We start from the raw sequence: 20,903 nt of genomic DNA, 5'->3' as shown, positions 1-20,903 counted from the left end.
ATTGGCTGGATGCATTGCAAAGGGACGTCCCCCTTCCTCAGTTGCCATAGGAGACATAAACCTTCCACAGTTGCCCTAGAGACAGCCAGGTCCCGGTATGAAAGATGTGGTAGTAGTGGTGTTGTGTTTCAACTGTTGCCTGTAAATACTAAATGTTCTCAGGGACGAGACTGTGTTTGAGACGGACTGTGAAGTCACTTAAAAAGAAATGATGTCGGTGGAACCCACAAATCCCAGTCACAGACTGTATATAACAAACGAATGAAAGAAAGGATAAAAACTAAAAGCTGAAAAGTGAGCACAATTGCTCTGACATGAACACGCACAGTGAGTGAAACCCTGGACTATATTCATTTAATAGAATGTTAATGGAATGAGAAAAACTACTTAAGACTAGAAAAAAAGCATTATCAAGATCTAAAAAACAATAGTGTTCCACTTTGGTCCTGAAAGTTAGGGCTGCCGGTGTTAACGAGATAATTACAAATAATCAATCTCAAGTTTTCAGTTTTTTTTCCCCATGTTTCCACGTGTGTCAGAGCTGCTCGCTCACAGAGAAAGACGGAGGGAGAGTCTGTCAGTGTCCAACTTCTGTGAACAGCTGATGAACGTTATGTCACAATAATCCAACAAAAGCACCTGGAATACACGGCGACTTCAGGGAAAAGACTGGGGATCAATGGCTCAGTGAGAAATACTTTTGTCGATTCTGCAGCCTGGTTCCTTTATCTGTGCAACCCTGAAACACAACCTCCATGAAACAGAGAAGGAAACCGAATTCCAACTCCTGCAAAGTGGACCTATGTTTTTTTAGAATTTAGAATGGTGATTAAATGACTTGCTGCAGGCAGATCGGGGGCTGTCTCCACTCGCCTTGCAAGATCGGGGCCGCCGACCTGGAATCGTCATTATCAGGAGATTCCGCGAAGTCTCGATTCTTATGAGAAACACAAATTGCTTAATGGCACTATACACACACATACATCCTACTGAGGTACAGCCTATAAGACCAAGGTAGTGATAGTTTTACTTAAGATGTTGAGAGAGAGTTAGTGAAAAAGAAGCAGAGAAAACTGTTGTCGGAGGACGACCGTCTGAGCGAACAAGGGGCCACACACACAAACACGAGTAAACCTAAGACCGGCTTTTTCTGACAGGCATGGACGATGAAGTGGTAGAAGATGGATGGATGGTTTACAGTGGTGTTGTAAAAATATTTACTCCAAAACTGTAGGGGGAGCTCCGTATTAAAGCCGAAAAGTCCTGATTTCATACATCCAAAGTATACATTGTGTTACCTAAAGCTTAATACACTTAAATTATTCAATAAACATAAAAGGTCAAGTTCATTAAGTAACTTTCTTTGCATTATTTAGATTCCCAATCAAGATATAGCGGTAAGAGTTGCTTCAAATTTGTTATATGGTCAAAAATGCAAAAAAAAAAATCAAGATTAATGATTAAACACAATCAAGAACAAAATTATCATGATATTTTGTAGTGCATAAGTCCAAATGATTTGCATTAAACTGAATTATTATAAAGTCAATGTTAAACTTAATGGATGTGTCCTAAAAAGAACCAACATTTCTCCTTGATAACGGGAAGATTTATGGACCCAAAGATAAATGTGACTTTCCATTTTCATCCTTTAAACCTTGATTAAGGAGCCTTCACTTTTTACAGCCCACTTACAGTCACACCCTCCACTCTCAGCAGTTTCAGCCCAAACCCATCGAGCGAGCCTTCAAACGTATACAGCACAGTGGGTGGAGCTGCCAGCACAGTGGGTGGAGCTGTGTCAGAGCCTGTTGTCTCCGCTGCTGCTGCTGCTGCTGCAAAGATGTGGTTTAGCTTGGCTCTGATAAAAAAGTCAAGTGGTTACTGCACGACCAGCACCACATGATGCAGACACCCACCCATAAAAACAACAGCCCAATTCAGTTGATGTAGAGCCAGTCTGGTCTGTTTCACTGTCCCGTGATTGGCCTTTAGGGATTGACACTGCAGCTATTCGTGGGAAAGCAAACACAAATCACACTCACGTACATTTACTTTGTTAATTAAAGCTTTGTTTGTATGTGAAATGTGTTTCATTTAATGGAGAATTACCATCAATTATCTTCCTAAACTAAACATAATCAGCTTTGCGAGACTAAACTACACATTTCACTTATTTGCAATGATCTGGCGCTGAATGCCACAGTAATGAGAGAAGCAGAGAGATGCTGCTTCTCTCCTTCATATTGCTTTTTTTTTTTTGTCAAAGCAGGAAGTTAACATCTAGAGATTCTGGTGCTAGTGCTTCGACGCTGGTGTGTAAGCCGGAGCCTGCAGCTGTGGTCATTAGAACAGCACTTATTAGACACACACAGGGGGTCTGCATGATTGGCTATTTATCTGCAGCCAACAGACGCAATTAAAATTCCCATCTCAAAGTCGGCCCAGGCCGGAACCCCAAAGTAGTCCCGACACCCCCGTCCTCTCCTCCCCTTCTCTTTCTTCGTCTTCTTGTTTGAGGGCTGCTTCCAAATCTTTGTGGCCTTTATCTCAGTTTGCACCTTCTTTTCTCACCATCACAAACTGCACCTTCTTGTAACCTTCCATTTTTCCTGAGCATCCCCTCTCTCCCCCAGCTCATTATGTTACTGTAGGGTCTTAGTAATGTGCTAATAAGTGAATGAACATGCTTTGTACAGTACATCAACATAGCTCTGCTGCCTACTCTAATTGTTTTAGTGCCGCTGTCGACATTATGCTAATTCTCAAGGCTTCTTTTCAAGTTAGCAGAGGCAGCGACATGTTTATTAGCAGAGGAGCTTGTATGTAGCAAGGCAGGGACAAGTTCCAGCAGGGGAGGTACTCACCTATTCACCCCCACATCTGTGCTACCAACATGGGGCCCCTGCTCCTCTGCACTCCCCCCTGTGACCCCCGGATTTGAGCCCCTTTGACAGGAAGAAACACTCCAAGAGTAAATAATGTGTTTTCTCAAGTTGTGCCAAATCACATGGTGAGAGAAGACACAGTCAAACAGGCAGGAAGAGGAGCCGAACAAAAGTCTTCCAGTCCAAAGCCCTGTGGAGCTGTCCTTCGGCACAGTGCCTGAGAGGATGCTCACAAAGGCACTTTTTTATCATCTTATCAGTTTAGTTTAGCATATTTGTTGCATATGAACTTACTGCAATTCAGCCTGTAGGCATTATGGATTTAGCCAAACCATATCATACCATACCATATGATACCATACCATATGATACCATACCATATCATATCATACCATACCATACCATACCATATCATACCATACCATATCATATCATATCATACCATACCATACCACACCATATCATATCATATCATATCATACCATATCATAACTATACAAAAAGAAAAATAGGACATAAAGAAGTGATGACATAAGAGGATGTGGTTGTGGTAAAGGTTATTAGGATAGGGAGAGAGAGCGAGAGAGAGAGAGTGTATGTGTGTGTGTGTGTGAGAGTGAGAGGCAGCTAAAGGTTAAAGCAGGGAGAAATAGTGCCCATGTGTAGGGATCCCCTAGCACTTTGCTGTGGTAGCTGATGGAGACAGATGGTTGCCCAGTGGAGTCCCTTTGTACCAGCAGAAAAGTCCTGTTGCTGAGGCCTTCAGCTTTTAACCCTCTCAGGGCTGATAAGAGACTCAGTTGAGGTGGAAACGGGGCGTGTATGAGATCATAAAAACACAGTGAAAAACCAACCTGCTAGACACGGGGCCTTATGTTGATTTGTACCTGTTATGTGTGTGTATGTGTGCTTTTTTTCTGTCACTTAATGGCCCTCTTTATCACTCAGAAGTCACTGCTTCACTGAGCCAGACACATGCACACATAAGTGGTTTAAACTCACTACGGCACGCTTACACATAAAGACAATAGGCAGGGTATGTCTGTGTGTGAAAATCCCTCAGGACAGGAACGCTTGAGCGAGACAAGCGGAGGAATAATCCTTGTCATCTATCCTGGATCCCGGAGAGTTATCGGGTAAAAGGCGCCACTGCCCTGCTCCTTTCTCTCTCTCTCTCTCTCTCTCTGCCGGAATCTCTCCCTAGCAACCAGGCACTGGCGTGGTGATTGGACCAGCGTACCAGCCGTTGCCATAGCTACAGGAAGCTCCCCTTCCCTGTAACCCCCCACTTTTTTTCCTGTGCTGTGTCTTTCCAACTGTTTCACCTCTTTTTCTTTCGTTCCTCTTCTCTTTATTCCTCACACTATTTGTCTTCTGCCTCCCTTTACTTCCATCTGGGAGCAGCTGTACAGTGCAGTGGGTTGATGTTATTAACACTGAGGTTGAGTGATGGGGGCTAATGGCATCCAAAGGGAGGCTGGACTGACTGAAACAGGTCCACAGAGAAAGAGACAAAGATGCTGCAAAGAGGTCTGGTGAGAAAACCCGACTCAAAACAGAGTATTAGAAGAGCAGTCATTTATTTATTTGACCTGCCATGTGTACATCTGCAGCTCCCTTTAGAAATGTTTGACGGAAATCTCTGACAATAAAAAAATAGAAGCTTCTGTGCAAACGTGCCTGTGTTTGCTTCTGTCTCTGCTTGTGTTTTTGCATGTGTGCGCTGACTTGAAGAGGAAAAGCTGAAGTGAGGTTTTGTGCTTGTGCCACTGATAGACCTCACTGCTACTGCTGGAATCTACGAGTGCCAATTATGCTTCAGAGGCGGAGTAAATGTGGTCACTATGTCATTAGGTCAGTATGTGCGAGTCAGTCTGTCTGCTGGTAATACAACGCCACACTGCCCATACACTACTTCACTCAGAAGGGCTATGGGATCTACATAATCCACGGTATTCACCCCCGCAGCCAGTCTGTGTCTGGAGTTGATGCATCAAGCTGTGAGACGGCTTCTTTCTCTCAAGTTGATCGTGCAGCAATGATCAGCTGCTGTATAATGGGTTCAAATGGGGAGGTTAAATGCACATGATGAGTGATCTGTTCGTCTCCTGACTAATGCATGAGAGAGGGATTATGATAATGTGACATCCGGAAGGAAATGCGGCTTGAGAAAGTGTGGATGGGATGGATGGATGGACGGACGGATGTACGTACTTCTACATGTTAAGTGAATGTGCACACAAAGTCTCTCTCTCTCTGAGTGCGTCCCTGTTTAAGGCTGAGTGATCATGATCTCGTCTGTGGGGCAGAGTCAGCCCTTTTGGGAAAAAGCAACAGAAATGAAGGAAGAGGAAATAACTGAGACTTTACGTCATGCCTCTTTTAGTGGAAATGAATCAACTGTGGCAGAGTCGGTATCATTCGTCAAGGTCAATAACCTCAGGAGACATTGATTTTGGTGTTGATCCTCTGGGGAAAAAAAAACACTGACCAGCAAAGAATGGAATCATGTGCTGAGACACATCTCAATCACAGACTTCATAAACACGTCCCACAGATCAGGCGTCAGACGGCAGATTGTCGCTCTGGTTCAATTGTATGATACATTTTGGCCATAAGCCTTCAAATGGCACTCCCTGCATGCCAATGTCATCCTGTCCCACGATGAGAAATTGATTTCATGCTTGGGTGACTGTCACCAGGAAATAGAGAGGCGGGATTGCAAGAGAGGAGAAACAGAGAAAAGCAACAGGGAGAGAAATAAAATAAATTAAAGTTCCATGCCATGCCATTTCATTCAGCACTGAAGGTAGACAAGGGAACTGATGATAAGCAGACAATAGAAACCGAGGAAAATGGTGTTGAGAGTAGAGTAGATGGAGTTAAGTAAGTTGAAAAGCAACATGTTCGTGAGTGACATTGGGTTTATACACCAAACAATACAAGCTACAGAAAACTGCTGGCTGTGCAGAGGCCCATGCAGGAGCGCAAAGAGTATTATGGGTTGGGATGTGGCAGAGCCTGGCCGCACAATAGTGCCCCATTGCCTCATGGGATGAGGAGAGCTCTCTGGAAGATGCGAGGGGTGGGGGGTCTGAAAGCTGTATTTACCATGATGCTCATCGGTGACAGTTTCCAATTACTTTAACATTGCTGTGCGTGCCGACTGAGAGGTGGAGGAAGACGGGAGTCAGACTGGTATTACAGTCAAGTGATGATGTAATGTTTAGGTGACAAACAGCACCCCCCATCCCCCCTCTTCTTCTCCTCTCTGCCCGCTTCCTGTGCTCAACCCCTTTTTCTCCAGGGTACAAAATACATCCGTCCCATTGGTTAATAGCACCACAGAGATGCTGAGAATATCCACCAACCAGGGCCCGGGTGCCCCCTCACACCGTTACCACAGCAACCCCTCACAACTCACACAGCAAGCTTGCATACATGTATGGATGCGCACGCTCATAGTAGAGTGCAATAAAAGCTTGTGTGTGTGTGTGTGTGTGAGATAGTCACATGTAGTAAACATGTAGTAACAACAACAACAACAACAACAAAAACAACAACAACAACCCTCTGCTGAATAGCTTTCTGTGACTTGGTCCACTGTGGAGCAGCAGCTTTGTGCTGACCATCAGTGCAGGTCATACACAACAACAAACACAACTCTCTCAGCTTCATCTCCAGCAACAACACCTGCTAAAGATGTCACGTGACTATATACTACTATATATATATATATATATATATATATATGTATATATATATAATATACAAACAGAACTTTGTTCCTGTACCTGTCTATTTAACAGACAGCTTTCGTGTCCCTAGTCCTTCTATGTGTTAGCGTGTATTAGTAAGGAAGCAGAAACTTTTCCTCAGAGTTGCTGTGTTGTGCCATAAAAAGCAGAGCGGCACATGATGCATAGCGTTTAAAACACAAATCTCAATCCTTGTTTATTCTTTGTGGTGTAAATTGAGCCATGACATTTCTCCGGAAACTGCGTCCCGTGGCTAAGAGAAACAGTAAGAGCAAAGTACGTCACACTAAAAATCTCAGCCGCAAGTTATAAGTCATAGCTTTAACTCCAGTAAAAATGTGCATTTTAAACAAAAATACCATTCACTGGGAACAATTCTACCATTATTGGAAGGTAGCTGTTGCATGCACATGATGCTTTTTCTGTCATCTGTAAATAACTTAAAAGTAACTCATGACTGAAACACTTGCTCCAGGCTGCACAGCAGAAAGATCAACGGCACTTCCTCACAGATACTTGACTGTTATTAACCCCTTATAGACCTGCACTCAACTCTGCAAATGTCACCAACTTTACACCTTAGCCCAGTGGTTGAAATGGCCCCGAGTCATTTATCAGAGAAGTTTCTCCTAAAATCTGCAACTCATCTCACCCTTTCTCACACATGTCAGGGAACTATATCAGAAAGGACGTCATCATCAACAAAAGCGTCAACTTCCCCCGTAAACCAAATCATTTCTATTTTAAAGCCAACACACATTTAAAAGACACAGAGTGGTATGTTAAACTTCTGCCCATAATCCTCTGGAAATATTAAATACCTTTAAAGCAAGAGTTTGACCGTTTCTTGACTAGACATGTATTCCCCAGTGTCACACAGATACTATTCCTACGATGAGGGGGTGTGCAATTATGTCACCACTGTGTCTACTGCAGGTCACCTGAAGAAATGCAAAGCTGGTTGTAACAGTCTCATTAAACCATAGCATATACAACCCAGAGTGAAAATCCCCTGCAAGCTGTCAGGGATGTAATAAGCTACCGTAGCAGGAGACTCCTGCTACGCACCTCTGATCCTTTCCAATCCTCACTGTGGGCTAATAGTAGCACTCAGCATGTACACTAGGAGGCAGATGAATGAGGACTCACAGAGTGTATCTGTCACTGTGTGTGTGTGTGGTGTAGGAAGCCTAAAATGTGACAAAGATAGAACTCCAGTTTGTGTTCTCCCACATGAGGCCTGGGTTCAGCGTTTATGACCAGGGCCTCCCAGGCCTGAGGGGCCTTTGCAAGACAACACCTGTTTGTCTGATCACCACAGCTGTTTGTCTGCTCTAACACTTGCAGTGCTGTGTTGTTTGGGATCAAGTTTCTATGTCCTACCGGTGCAGGTGAAACACTTGACGTGAAAGTGGGTGTCTTGTACTCGTACGACCTCTCCTTTGCAGGCGTCCCGACATCGTTGGCACCGGATAGGCCCAGAGCTCCGCTCACCGACCGCTGAGCCTTAATGATGAGACAAAAGACACAGACATGTTTAATTATCGATTACAACGTTCAACCAAAGTACCACTTACTTACAAAGCAATACATACAGTGACTGATTTACACAGAAGGTCAGAGGTTAGTATTCTGCTGCCCTATTTGTATTTTTTATTGTATGTGTCACAAATAAAGGCTAAGGACTGGTTAGTGTCTGGTGACGACTTAAGCTGCTTTGCTGTGTTAACGTCTTCATTTGCCATTTTTATACATAACTGTCACCTCAAAAAAAGTGCCATAAAGTGATATATCCCTGCTGTTGGCAGAACCATACTAAGTATGAGAATGTTTACAGCTTATGTTAAAGCCGAGAAAAATGAGCTTTGTAACTGAAGTCCAAAGCCTGAGGGGTTTAGTTGTACTTTAGACAATAGTTGAAGGAACTTTAACCCCCACTTACTGCTATAAAAATCAACATATAATATTCAGATTGCGTATGGAACAAAAGCATATTGCAATACAATTACATTGGCACTATTTATAACATAGATGTGACCCAGATAAGATGTCAGCAGAGAATGAGTGTCCCCAACCACAGAAAACACACCATTCCCTTAAACAGAATGTATTTCATCATAACGCTGCTTTTCACACTCCGATGTTCCACAGATGTATGCAGCGATCGACTTCACTGTAGACTGTGTGCAGCTCACACAATCAACTCAGCATGTGGCTGTGTCATCACTTGTCTTGACGCTGTGAGGTCTGACACCTACAGTATGGAAGCTGGATTAGCGCCAGTCTTTCTCTCTCACTTTTTCCTTTTTTTCACACGCTCATTTGAGCTGACTCAAACATACACACACATGCACACACACACACACACACACACACACACGCATACTGCTGCATCATGGTGTCTTACTCCACTGTTCATTAGCTACAACACCTATATTTCATTGATTTCACGTGGTCAGTAAAACAGGTTCTTACCCATGGCTACATTAGGAGGCCATTAGAATATGTTATCACCAGGTCTCAAAGTCACAGTAAAGATGTTGATCTTTAGCAAGTGAGGAAATGTCCACATAGCTTTTACATGACATACATTTTCACTCTACACTGCCCCGGTTGGTACAAGGGCCTTTCTGCATGGAGTTTGCATGTGTGTGCATGGGTTCTCTCCGGGTTCTCCGGCTTCCTCCCACAGTCCTAATTTACCTAATCCCACAATGTGGGGATTAGGTAAATTGGACACCCTAAAATTGACCATAGGTCTGAGTGTGGTTGTGTGTGTGTGCGTGTGGCCCTGGGATGGACTGGCGAACTGTACCCCACCTATCGCCTGATGTAGCTGAGATTGGCGCAACACCCCCCGCGACCCTCTGGTGGAGGATAAAGCAGTAGATGATGACTGACTGACTTGCTAGAGTCCAAATGTTTAACTCTAGAGTAAAACATCACATGTTGCCTTGTGGTGAAAGCCAATCCGTGTTGACTGATTCTTCCAATGTGCCAACACAGAAATGCAAGTAAATATAAATTATTTGAGTAATGCGACATGAAAAACTTACACCACACCATAAGCAGCATACGCTGCTGCGTTTGACTGCAGTACTTGCATGGTGTAGGCTGTTAGAGGGTAAACATCCATGGGGCGATAGAAAATGTATGCACGAGTTGTTTACTTTCCTGTACAAGACAGAACTGTGGGCAATGGAAATATGCATGATTAATTCCTACTCCCAATCTCCCACATGCAAGTCTCTGTTCAGTCATTGTTTCACTTACAATGCTGGCAGCACCGCTGGGACACACTGGCCTGCCTGATAAGTGCCCAGCCACTGGTTCCACTCAGGACACTCCCTGCAATGTGTGTTTCTGGATACATGTGTGAGACCAGGCAAAGGAAGGAGGTCTTTTTGATGGTAAAATCCCATCAGGTGTGAACCACATACAGGAACTAATGCAAAGCAAGCAAGTCTCAAAGCCACTGACTGAAAACTTACATTCCATTTACAATGCTGACCTTATTAATGTGGACTAAAACAAACCTGAGGCAAAGTATAACATCCTCTGCTCTCACAAGCCAGCTTGACACAATTGAATTTGGGATAAAAAAAACTGAGACAAATATTAACACTTGATTCAATTGCTTCAAAGCAGAGGTGAAGTTCTTTCTCCATAACGTAGATACTTAGATACTTTCAGCACAGTATGACAGAAAGGAAGAGACTGTTTTTTTCTTCTTTTTTGCTTTCAGGCTTCTCTCTGTCTAGGACTTGCCAGAGCAGATGATCTTCCTGACACAACCCACTAATTTATCCATGCTTGGGATCGACAATAGTCGAGTACATTGGACACATTATCATACATTGGATTGTCCCTGCCTTGCTCAGATGGGGACAAGCCAAGTTCCCTTTCCACTTGGCCATGGTTGACCAAAATACAAAATAATATTATACAACATTAAAATAATGATGAAGATTGGAATAAACAGAAGATCAATTTGAATCGTACAATTTGTCAAATCTAGCCCTTGGGTTAGTTGATGAGATGTTTATCTAACTGGTTGAATGTACGTGACAAAAAGCTGCAACTAAGTATTGGATCCAGGTTCTCAATCAGCTCAGAAGCTAAAGCATTACATAACTCCAATTGTGTCTGTGTGGTCATCCTCATTAAAAGCATCCGAGCTCTCTAAACCCACAACAGACCTTGAGAACAACCCTCTATCCTCTCTCATGCTGAGGTGTTGAGTGTAAACCACTGATTCCAAATCAGTGACGGAAGCCCTGGGAGAACACAGCCTGGAGCAGACAGGTGATGAGAACAGGGCCAGGGTCAGAGAGGCCAAAAGGGCCTCCAGGGATGAATAGGCTGCTGCTATTTTTGCCCCTGATCTAACAACCCAGAGGGAGAACATGCTGGGAGCTCAGTCACAAGAGATGCTGGGAAATTGGGTGTGACAAGGGAGACACAGGCTCAAAGAGGAGCAATGAAAAGGCCATGTGGATGAATCATAATAGGTAAAATGGGTTGTTTTCCAACTTTTCCAAATGTTGGCATCTCCTGTGGACAGACCTCAGGCCTAAACTAGGTTTAAAATATAAGCAATAAAGCAACTCATTTGCTTCTGCCTGATGTTGACGTTTTCAGGCAGAAGAACATTACGAAGGTGTGACAACATCCAAGTGGTTTTAAATACAAGTTCTGCTCAGTTTAGCACTTTAGGTTTTTGACACAAGCACATCTCATTCATGACTGCTAGCATTATTCTGTGGTTGCACTGCCTCTACATCAAACAACTCATGGAAACTGCTGCCGAGTTTTTATAAACTCGAGCTATATCTGCAAATTACGGATGATGAAAGACTCAAGCCATTATTTCAATGCAAGTTTAAACAGCTTTCCCATTTACCGTGTAACGCCAATGAAATAATGATGTAACAATCATTACAGGCAGCAAGTTCACTAGTTTCACTAGTTGGTGGTTGTATTGGATAAAGACATCAGTGCCATCAGTGACCAGGGTTGCAACAAAAGCCCATAAGATGGGGTAATGGCAACGTTATCTTTGTGATTCTTCCCAACCTTAACTAAGTGTTATTGGAGCACTTGGCTTCTGTATACTAAATGTAAAAGTGCACAGCACAATATCAGCCAAGCTAAGAAACCTTATGTGAACAATGTTCACATAAACTCAAGAAGCTGAAACGCCTGTACACCTAACAAACCCAAAGAGCAGTTCTCTCCATGCATTGCCCCTCTCCCTCTCTTTATCTCCCTTCATCTTTGTCAGGGCCTTGGAGGGGAACATTCATCAGAGTGATGGTAGTGTCCGGTGGTATCACAAACACACTGACACCGTATGGCAAGAGAGAAGGGTCAGATTGCCACTGACAGTCTCAACGATCGCTCAGTCCTCCCAGAAGCCAAGGTCATGTCGACAGCAACCTCGAGGATACAACCTTCAAATACATGATGGACGATGCCTTCAGTTTATTCAGCTCATTTTAAAATTGAATGACATACTGACTTATTTCAGTGCCAACAAAAATGTAACTGAATATGATCTTAGTCACTTAGTGCTCTGTAAACACACACAATACATTAACATGTATCTGTGCATGCCAGCATTGGTGCATCCTTGTCTTCTACTTTTGCATTCTGTGTTATTAAACACTAGTGTGAGGAAGGGGAAGTGATAAATGGTGCTTGGCCCTGGACTGGACTGTTCACCAGATTAGACAGAAGAGCAGCAAAAGAGCTGCCCCTCCCCTGTCGACCCTCATCATTGTAGTCGATTATTTCTGAAAAACTGGAAAAACAAACATCCACAACCAGTGAAGCCAGTGAAACTGTTATTGCCCTCTTAGAGTCACCTGTTATCAGTCTTATAGTCTATAATAAGTCAGAATCAGATTTCTATTGCCACCAAAATATCGGTGCAATCTTAAAAAAACATTGATTTAACATATTTTTCTACTTTTTTATTGACACAGCTCCAGAACATTTTAATAGATGCTAATATCAACATAGTAACATCCTCACTATGTAAACATGTTTACTATGTTTACTATCTTAGCTTAGTGTGCTACATTTTCGCCCAACAGCTCTATAAATAAAGTACAGCTCAGCTAATAGGATTAGTTCTGCAGGTTGCTGGTCATTAACCATTGCTGGTCAAATTGTATTTTAACCTCATTATAGAACAAAAGCAAGAAGAGTGACAAACGTTTTCGTACACCCTCAAAACAAGTTGTCAAAAAGGATTTGCAGATTGCCCAAAATGATCTCACATGTCTTTATGAAAGGATCTCTTTTGTGTGGAGCGTATCTGACAAACAGTTCGACATGAGCTTGATGTATGGTGGAGAGAGAGATGGTGCCAAAAAAAGGACAGCGGTACAGGAAGCCCGGACAGACACACCACCCTGAAGTTTGGCCGCTGGCACAGAGAGGCGACCAAATGCAAAGCTGCCTTAGATTGGCATGTGTCCAAGGAAGGATTACAGAATGACCCAGGGGCCCAGGGGGCCCTCAAGAAGAAGCCTCTGCACTAATATCTTCACAACTATGTTATTCTTTCTGATCTTGAATTTTTATGGGGGGCCCTCAGCCAAATAACACTGGTTATTTTGTGATGTCTTTATGGGGCCACTTAGTTTTCAGATGTCTTGATGGACCCTCAGCCAACGAACAATGGTTAATTTATGTGATATGTCTAATAGCTTTTAACTTTTTAATAATCTGTTTGTTTTCCTTACCAGCAGGTGGCGGTAGTCTGTATTCCTCATGTAAAAAAAGTAAATCTAAAGACCTATTCTTGTCACTCACCCACAAAACAGTGATAGCACAGGAACTTCCACTTTGACAATGTTGGGGAAGATGGGAAATGGGAAGGACCCTGTTGTTGTCAGCCTTCTTTGATTAGCTGACGCTTAGCCAATTACTGTGATCGCTCATGCTGAATCGGCTGTAAAGTCATGCTGACAAGGACCAAGGGTGCCACTCACACACCGCTGTGACAAGGGCCGTGGACAGTTATTGACTGCCCAACAGCCGAGGCGTGGTGGCCCTGGCCTTAATTGTGTGTCAGTGGCTCAGCTATGGGAAATCAGATGTTTCTCTATCAGCAAAGTCATCAGTCAGATGATGGTCTGGACTTGTTTGGAGGTTATACTAGATACGTTTCAACCACCTGAAAAGAAAGCATCTGATGGTACATGCCAAGGGTGTTTCACTGACGTGACGACATTTATCACAAGGTCCTGACAATAAATCTACACTTCCCAACACATCGGAACAGACAAACATAAGAAGAGCCAGAGTGTGATGGAAAGAGGTGACTGAGAGTGTCATATACACATTATGGGATTTGAGACATTTAAAATGCTGTGTGGGACACACGGCGGGGTAGTGGCTAGCACTGTTGCCTCACAGCAAAAAGACCCAGGAATGAATGCATCCGAACGAGGGCCTTTCTGTATGGAGTCGGTTAGTTTGAGTGGTTTGATCCATTTTCTACCACTTTATCCTCCACACAAGGGTCTCAGCTGACAGGGCAATAGGCGGGGTACACCCTTGACAGATCGTCAGTCCATCACAGGGCCACACATATAGAGACAAACAACTAGGGCTGGGCGATCGTGTCCGTCACCGAGGCTCTGGTCTCCGGGTTTCTGGTCTCCTGTCTCCGGGTTTCAGCTCTCAGCTGTCAGCTGAGCGGCCAACCGGTGAGCTAGCGAGCTAACCCGTTTTGATCAAAATATCGTTATAATATCGCATATCGCCATTCGAACAAAAAGTATCGCAATAACAGTTTTGGTCCATATCGCCCAACCCTACAAGCAACCTTCCTATGGTCAATTTAGAGTGTTTACCTAACATGTTATTGGACTGTGGGAGGAAGGCGGAGAACCTGGAGAAAACCCAGGCACACAGAAAGAACATGCAAACCCCATGCAGACAGGGGCAACCGGAGCTCGAACGCGGTCTTGTTGCAAAGGCAAGGGTGCTAACCTGTGTGGCAGGGTACTTCTCAAAACTGATTATTATATTGATTGATTTAAATTGTTTGTGAATTGTTTTTGTGTGCAAAAATTAAAGGAAAGATCTAGACGGAAGACGGTAGTGGGACCAGCTATGACACCACTGTCTAAGAGGCAGGAGGCGGAGCTGGAGGTGGCATAGCTGAAGATGCTGAGATTAGAGTAAGAGAGGCAAGGTGGAGATGGGATAGTGATTATATTGGACAAATGATGCCAGGCAGGAGGAAAAGAGGAAGACTACAGAGAAGATTCAAGGATGTTGTTAAGGAGAATGTGAAGACAAAAGGCAAATGATCCGCTGTGGTAGTGGATCATTTGAGAAGCCGAAATAATTTCAAATGTTTTTGAATGAATTTCTTCATGAAAGAACTTTTAAACATCCGGAGCTCACTGCATTCAATTTCTCCATGACACTTGAGAACTCTGTGCTGTACAGTGATGAGGAGCAAGGAGAGACGTGGCAGAGCTGCCTGTGATCTATGGCTCTGCAGTTCCCTTCAGGCCCCTGAGCTCAATGATCGCTATATTGATCAACATGTGTTTTATCGCTCCCCTAAGTCACACGTATACTGTGCGTACACCATATCATGTAAGGCCTCTGATTTATCAGCGATGCCAACTTTTGTAAAATTGCATCTTTACTGTGATGGGATTATCACATGTGTCAGTATTTCAAATCATAGCCATGAGAGACCAAGAGTCTGGTCAGGCACAGCCACAGACACACAGTGGAATCTCTGTGACCATGAAGGACAGAAGGTCCAAAAGATAAAGAGAGACACTCAGAGCTGTCTGTAATTACCCTGTGTGTGTGTGTGTGTTGATGGCCTCTGGTCTATTAGAGCCAATGCAGCGGAAAACAGTGCACACACTGCAGCCCATTCATGTCCAGACTATAAGAGCGCCTGACTGGAAATAAGAGGAGAGGAGATGTTCTTTCTCCAGCTGTGTAGCCTCAAGCCACAGTGTAGACACATGTCACCCCACCATCTGACTGCTGTTATACACACACACACACACACACACGCACACAGTTACAGTTTCACATGTCAATGGTAACACACAGGTTGACGTGCGTTGCTGGTGTGTATGGATTCCTGTTTGAGCACATGCTTCTAAATCACATGGGTGTGTGTGTGTGTGTGCACTCTAGTCGCCACATGAGGACTACATGACTCCTCCTCCTCCTCCTTCACTGTGTGTCAGCTGAGAAAAGCATTTTGAAGCTTAACAAAAGAATTCTACTCATTCTCTCAGGAGGAGTCGAGGAGCTGCAAATGCCACTCCCCGGCACGCACGGCACAGACACTGGCAGTCAGGCAAGGCTCGGTGCCAGAGAGTTAAGAGCACTAGGATGAATAATGTAGTGCCACCCAGTGACACGCTATATTATGAATGATGCAGTAACAGCCAGTTCACTCATGTATAGACATGGAGGACAGCGGAGGGAGGATAAAAGCACCTGACACCATCACTTCCGACAGAACCTGGGGCACATCAACTCCAACTGGTCCTGACAGCTCTAGGGACAAGGGTGGTGGTGGTGAGGGGAAAGTTCTTTAAAAAAGTAAACCTCTGACTCAACTAGTGAGAACCTGTAAACACAACAAAGTGAAGGCATTTTCATGAGCGCACTCACAGCTGAGGCAGCCGTGCCTGCAGGGGGAAAGTCCTGATTCAGCTGACAGAGGATCAGGGTCACAGTCAGCTGATACAAGGTCAGCTCAGCATCAGTGCAGTCCTCTAGGCCAGTCTAGGATAAGTATGACAGAAACCCTCCGGCTGTCAGACTCAACGTGTCTTGTGCTGCTGCCGGCGTTAAACACAGCTAAACTCCACCAGAAGACAGGTGGACTTTAATGAAGAGGCAACAGCTGAAAGCCCGGGTGACCTCCCAGGAGAGGTCAAACTACAACTTCTACTACTAGTAGTGTTGACGAGGATGAAAAGGGAGCGAGGAAGAGTAAAAGAGAAGCAATGCAAGGGCGAAAGAGACATTTGGAGGGTCCGAGCAGCAGCTGTTAGTGGATGAGGAATTCCAGAAATCTGTCTCTCTCACCTGAACTCTGGGTTACATTGACCTCCAGATATACTTAGCTCGTCTATCCTCTCTAAATCTGCTGCACAAACAGATTGGCATTCATGATTCACAGAACAGCAGCACACATTTGTTAAAAGAGGAAGAAAAAAAATATTTTCTGACTCTTTAATTTAATATCTTTCAGATGTGACACTGTTGAATTCATGCTTCCTGCTACATAGTGAGTTGCAATCTTTCCTGGTTGATGTGACACGAGCTTCCATTGTTCTATAGTTATAGTTTCTCTCTGCTCTCACCAATGTGTATACCTGCGCTTCAAAGCGCACAAGAATGGACTTACCGCTGGAACTCATGATGCCCGATTTGTTTTATCCAAAATAAAACGGCTCCGTGAAAAAGAATCCCATAAAGCAGGAGGAGATCTTCACGGAGCACTTTGCTCCTTATCGAGTGTGAGGAATAAGGATGGAGAGATATCCACAGAGCATGGATGATGGTGCGCCTCACGCCTTCCTTTGCCAGTCAATTTCTGAGAAGGTGCACGCAGCCACAGGGAGGCTTTACAATGTCTGAGGAAATAAAATGAAAATAAAAAAATAAAAAAAATAAAATAAGGCGAGGATATCCTCTGTTATATGTAAATCCAAATGACGCTGCTGTGGTTGGCTGGTGTGTGGGAGTGTCGAGAAACAGTCACATCAACACAAAGCTGCTCAGTCGAAGTCCACCGTCACATTGTCGCTCCAGCTCCGCCGCGCTGCCGCTCTCTCTCTCTCTCGCTGCTGCCGCTGTCACCGCGCGCACCGCACACACGCACTACTGTCGACACACTCACAGGAAACACCCTGCTGCCCTCGCTTTCAAAATAAAACCACCTGGAAGCGTTTAAATCCAGATTAAACCTCGTAAACCTTTTTAAACATAAAAACATCAGACAGGCATGAGGAAACTAAGTGGCAATCGCGTGTTTGGAAAAAAACAAAACATTTGAACATATCAAAGAAATCCTAAGATATATTTAGATCGTGTTTATCTTACTTAAATCTTAAATCTTTATTTTGTAGTTGAAGATTTGTATATATATATTGTATATATATGTTGAATACACGTCTTTATCTTCAATACGTTTACCTCAAGCACATATATGTTGCATATTTATGTGCTACAGTGTATGTACATGTATATTTAATATGTGTTAAGGTTATTTGGACTGATTAAACACCTCAATACATTTTAATTTTAATGACCCCCGAGTCACACATTAAATATTTAAGTACCAGTTTGCAATTTTTTTAAAAAGCAATCATTATTTCAGTTGTTATTTTTGGTTAATAAGGTAAGCCCAACAGATCTACATTAGACCAGATCTACATTAAGTACCGTTTTCTACTTTACAAAATAAGTTGATAATGAATTAATAATCAAATGATTAATAAATAAATAAATAATGAAAATGAAAAAACACCTAAATAAATGTGACAAATTGGGAACACTGTACCTTCTCTCTCTCTCTCTCACACACACACACAATAATACACTCAATATTGAAAGTTATATCTCATTGTACAGACAAAACTATCTATTACTCTTAATAAATTTGGTGGTTACAATTTAAAGCCTGGCCATAAATGTTTTTGTCACAGTTCTATTCTCTCTCTCTCTCTCTCTATATATATATATATATAGATATATATAGATATATATATAGATAAATAGTGAAGAAAGCTTTTGGTAAGTAGTTAGTGTTGACAGAGGTAACACATGTAAACAGACAATTTAAGGGAGTTCCTTCAAAAAAATGTGGACATACATAATCAGCCATTTATTAAAAAACCCCACACAATTTTATTGTGAAAATGAGGTCGCTGTATTTCCTATATTACACTGATTTTCTGACTTGACCACCTTTTCCCCTTTCATCCTGAGTTAGCGACGTCACTGTGGGCTGCTGTGGACCCTCTGAGGACACTATGGCCTACATCACACTGCCAAAAAAGTAATTAGTCTCAGTCTTAATTCATTTTGTCTCAGACGCGATGAGGGCTGAGACAGAGAATGACAATGTTTAAGGCAATTTAGCTTAATTTAAGACTCAGTCATGCCAGTGGCATTTCATACCTGACATAGAATCATATAGTATGTGACCTTTAAATAAGATGAAAATGTTTTTCATATTCTTTTTCAGAGCTGGGCTGAGCTTGTTGCTAAAACTACTATAACACTGCCCTCTGCTGGAAAATCAGTGTAAGCAAATGAGTTAAGTGGATTATTGACAGGGGGAGTTGCAAGGAGGAGGGGAGGTCAACTGTCCTGCAGAAAAACAGAGGATGAGTCCTGCACTCTGTGCACAACTGTTGTTATATTGATGTGGAAAGATCTCCATCTAATGGTCAAACACATGCTGTGTACTGTAGTGAAATCAAGCTTTAAAGCAGTTTAGGTTTACAAAAGTTAACAAAAGGCCAATGGCTTTGTTGTTTTTATGTCTCTCCAATTTCATGAGCATTGACATTTGAATTGGAATGATGTGTCTGAAAGTTGGTGTTATATGTTAGCACACTGTCAATGAATTTAACTCAATGTGTATGTCATGTTCAAGCATGTCTTGACCAATAACATTCATTAGTTTTCTAATCCAGGTTTAAATGACACCAGGGTTGTCATATTGTTCAAGTGTAAGTCACACTAAATACTTCAACATGTAGAAGCATTTTTTTCTGAAAAACAATGTTATTATAAAACTACATACATGTTTTCAGTATTTTTTGGATGTGCTCCAATAAAGTGATTGAGAAATAACGACTGTATGGTCACAATTGCTGTGTGTGTGTGTGTGTGTACTTTCTCTCTCTCTCTCTCTCTCTGTGTGTGTGTCCTGAGGAAGCGTGGAGGAAACAGGACAATGGCGGGATGTGACAGGCGCCTCATATTCTCTGTGCTGCCATGCACTGTCGTCCCTGCTAATGGAGCTCAGTGGTCGTACATGTTTTAAACTCAGTCCCCGTGAGCCTTGTAAAAAACGTTTGACATTAGATAAGACACGCACGCTGCATGACACAAGATGATGTGTCCTTCATTAGTTTCATACAAAGACATCATTGTCTCATTAGTCTAAATGCACTGTTACAGGGATAGTTCATTAAGTTTGTTTTGTTGCTGTGTGATTTGACACATAATCAGCAGAGAAAAAGAAAACAGAATAAAAGAAGAATTTATCATGAATGACTTAATTAAAGAGTCATCTATGATGCCACAAATCCATGCCTGCTTAAGTCTTACAGTAACTGGAGAATATTTGTGTCACATTAAGACAGACAAGTGGTTTACAAAGTGATACAAGCATCAGTTTCCAGGTGTAAAAGAGCAAGAATGTTTGTTACATGTTTGCTGAGTCAATTACTACCAGTGTGTATAATGATTGACAGGAAAACACCTTGAGCAGGGTGTGCTTTTACAGTATGTGCGTGTGTGGGGTGTGACAGTGTGTAGGCAGGTGCACGGTGAGCCTGGCGTGTGCTGGGTGCTCGTCGTCCTCCTGAGTCAATCCTGTGTTGTGCTTTTGTCCTCAGAACTGATGGGGCAGAAAAACAGGAAGCGGACTTTCCTGTTCACTGAAGGCAGTGGGGCAGGAGGTCACCGGGTCAACTCAGTGCTGTCACTGTCTGCACAAGGCGCCAGGGCCCCCGAATCAACAAGAAAGGCAAACATCTCCTGAGAGGTGTTATTCCTGGAATAAATCTGCACGCTGTTGACATCACCCTTCTCCCCCTGATGGAAACTTCTCAACATTTGACACAGGCTTGTTTTCTTGCAGACTCGATCCACACGGCCACGGCCACGCTGTACAGTCTAATCCTCCGCGTCAGTGTTTCTCCCTTTGGTAATGTGCCTTTTGTTTGTCAGTCACACTCAGGCCATGTGTCCACAATCAGTAGCGCTGATCAGCAATTCTTCACTAATCCTGTCAGTTCTTTTGTCCGAACACACACACACACACACACGTCTGTCTATTTGTAATCTGTTGCCATTCAATAAACTCACATTCCCTTCAATTTCTGTGACACACACAGAGACACAAACAGGTTTCCATGACCTCAGAAGACATTGCATTGACTTACATTAATTTCCTGGAGACTTACTCAAGCTGTAACCATAACTACTACTGAGCTAACCCTGACCT

General features: G+C 43.1%; 1 protein-coding gene across 19 annotated transcripts in view; it reads right to left on the bottom strand.

The window, feature by feature from the left end:
- ablim3 (actin binding LIM protein family, member 3) overlaps positions 1–17,515 on the bottom strand; it is a 49,121-nt gene extending 31,606 nt beyond the window's left edge. For 14 of the 19 annotated variants that reach the window (XM_044040175.1, XM_044040177.1, XM_044040182.1 and 11 more), the window contains exons 1-2: positions 17,064–17,514; positions 8,030–8,152 (exon numbers count right to left, since the gene is read on the bottom strand). In XM_044040175.1, the coding sequence (XP_043896110.1) occupies positions 8,030–8,152; positions 17,064–17,076 (136 nt within the window). In that variant the 5' untranslated portion in view covers positions 17,077–17,514. Of the gene's footprint in view, positions 1–8,029; positions 8,153–17,063 lie in introns of all 19 variants that reach the window. The other 5 variants (XM_044040176.1, XM_044040179.1, XM_044040181.1 and 2 more) reach the window with 2 other exon arrangements.
- Positions 17,516–20,903: the final 3,388 nt, after the last annotated feature.

The sequence above is a fragment of the Solea senegalensis genome, linkage group LG12 (genome assembly GCF_019176455.1).
Source record: "Solea senegalensis isolate Sse05_10M linkage group LG12, IFAPA_SoseM_1, whole genome shotgun sequence".
In the NCBI taxonomy this organism is placed as follows: Eukaryota; Metazoa; Chordata; class Actinopteri; order Pleuronectiformes; family Soleidae; genus Solea; species Solea senegalensis.
The sequence above is the reverse complement of the archived record's forward strand: the minus strand, read 5'-3'. Positions and strand labels throughout refer to the sequence as shown.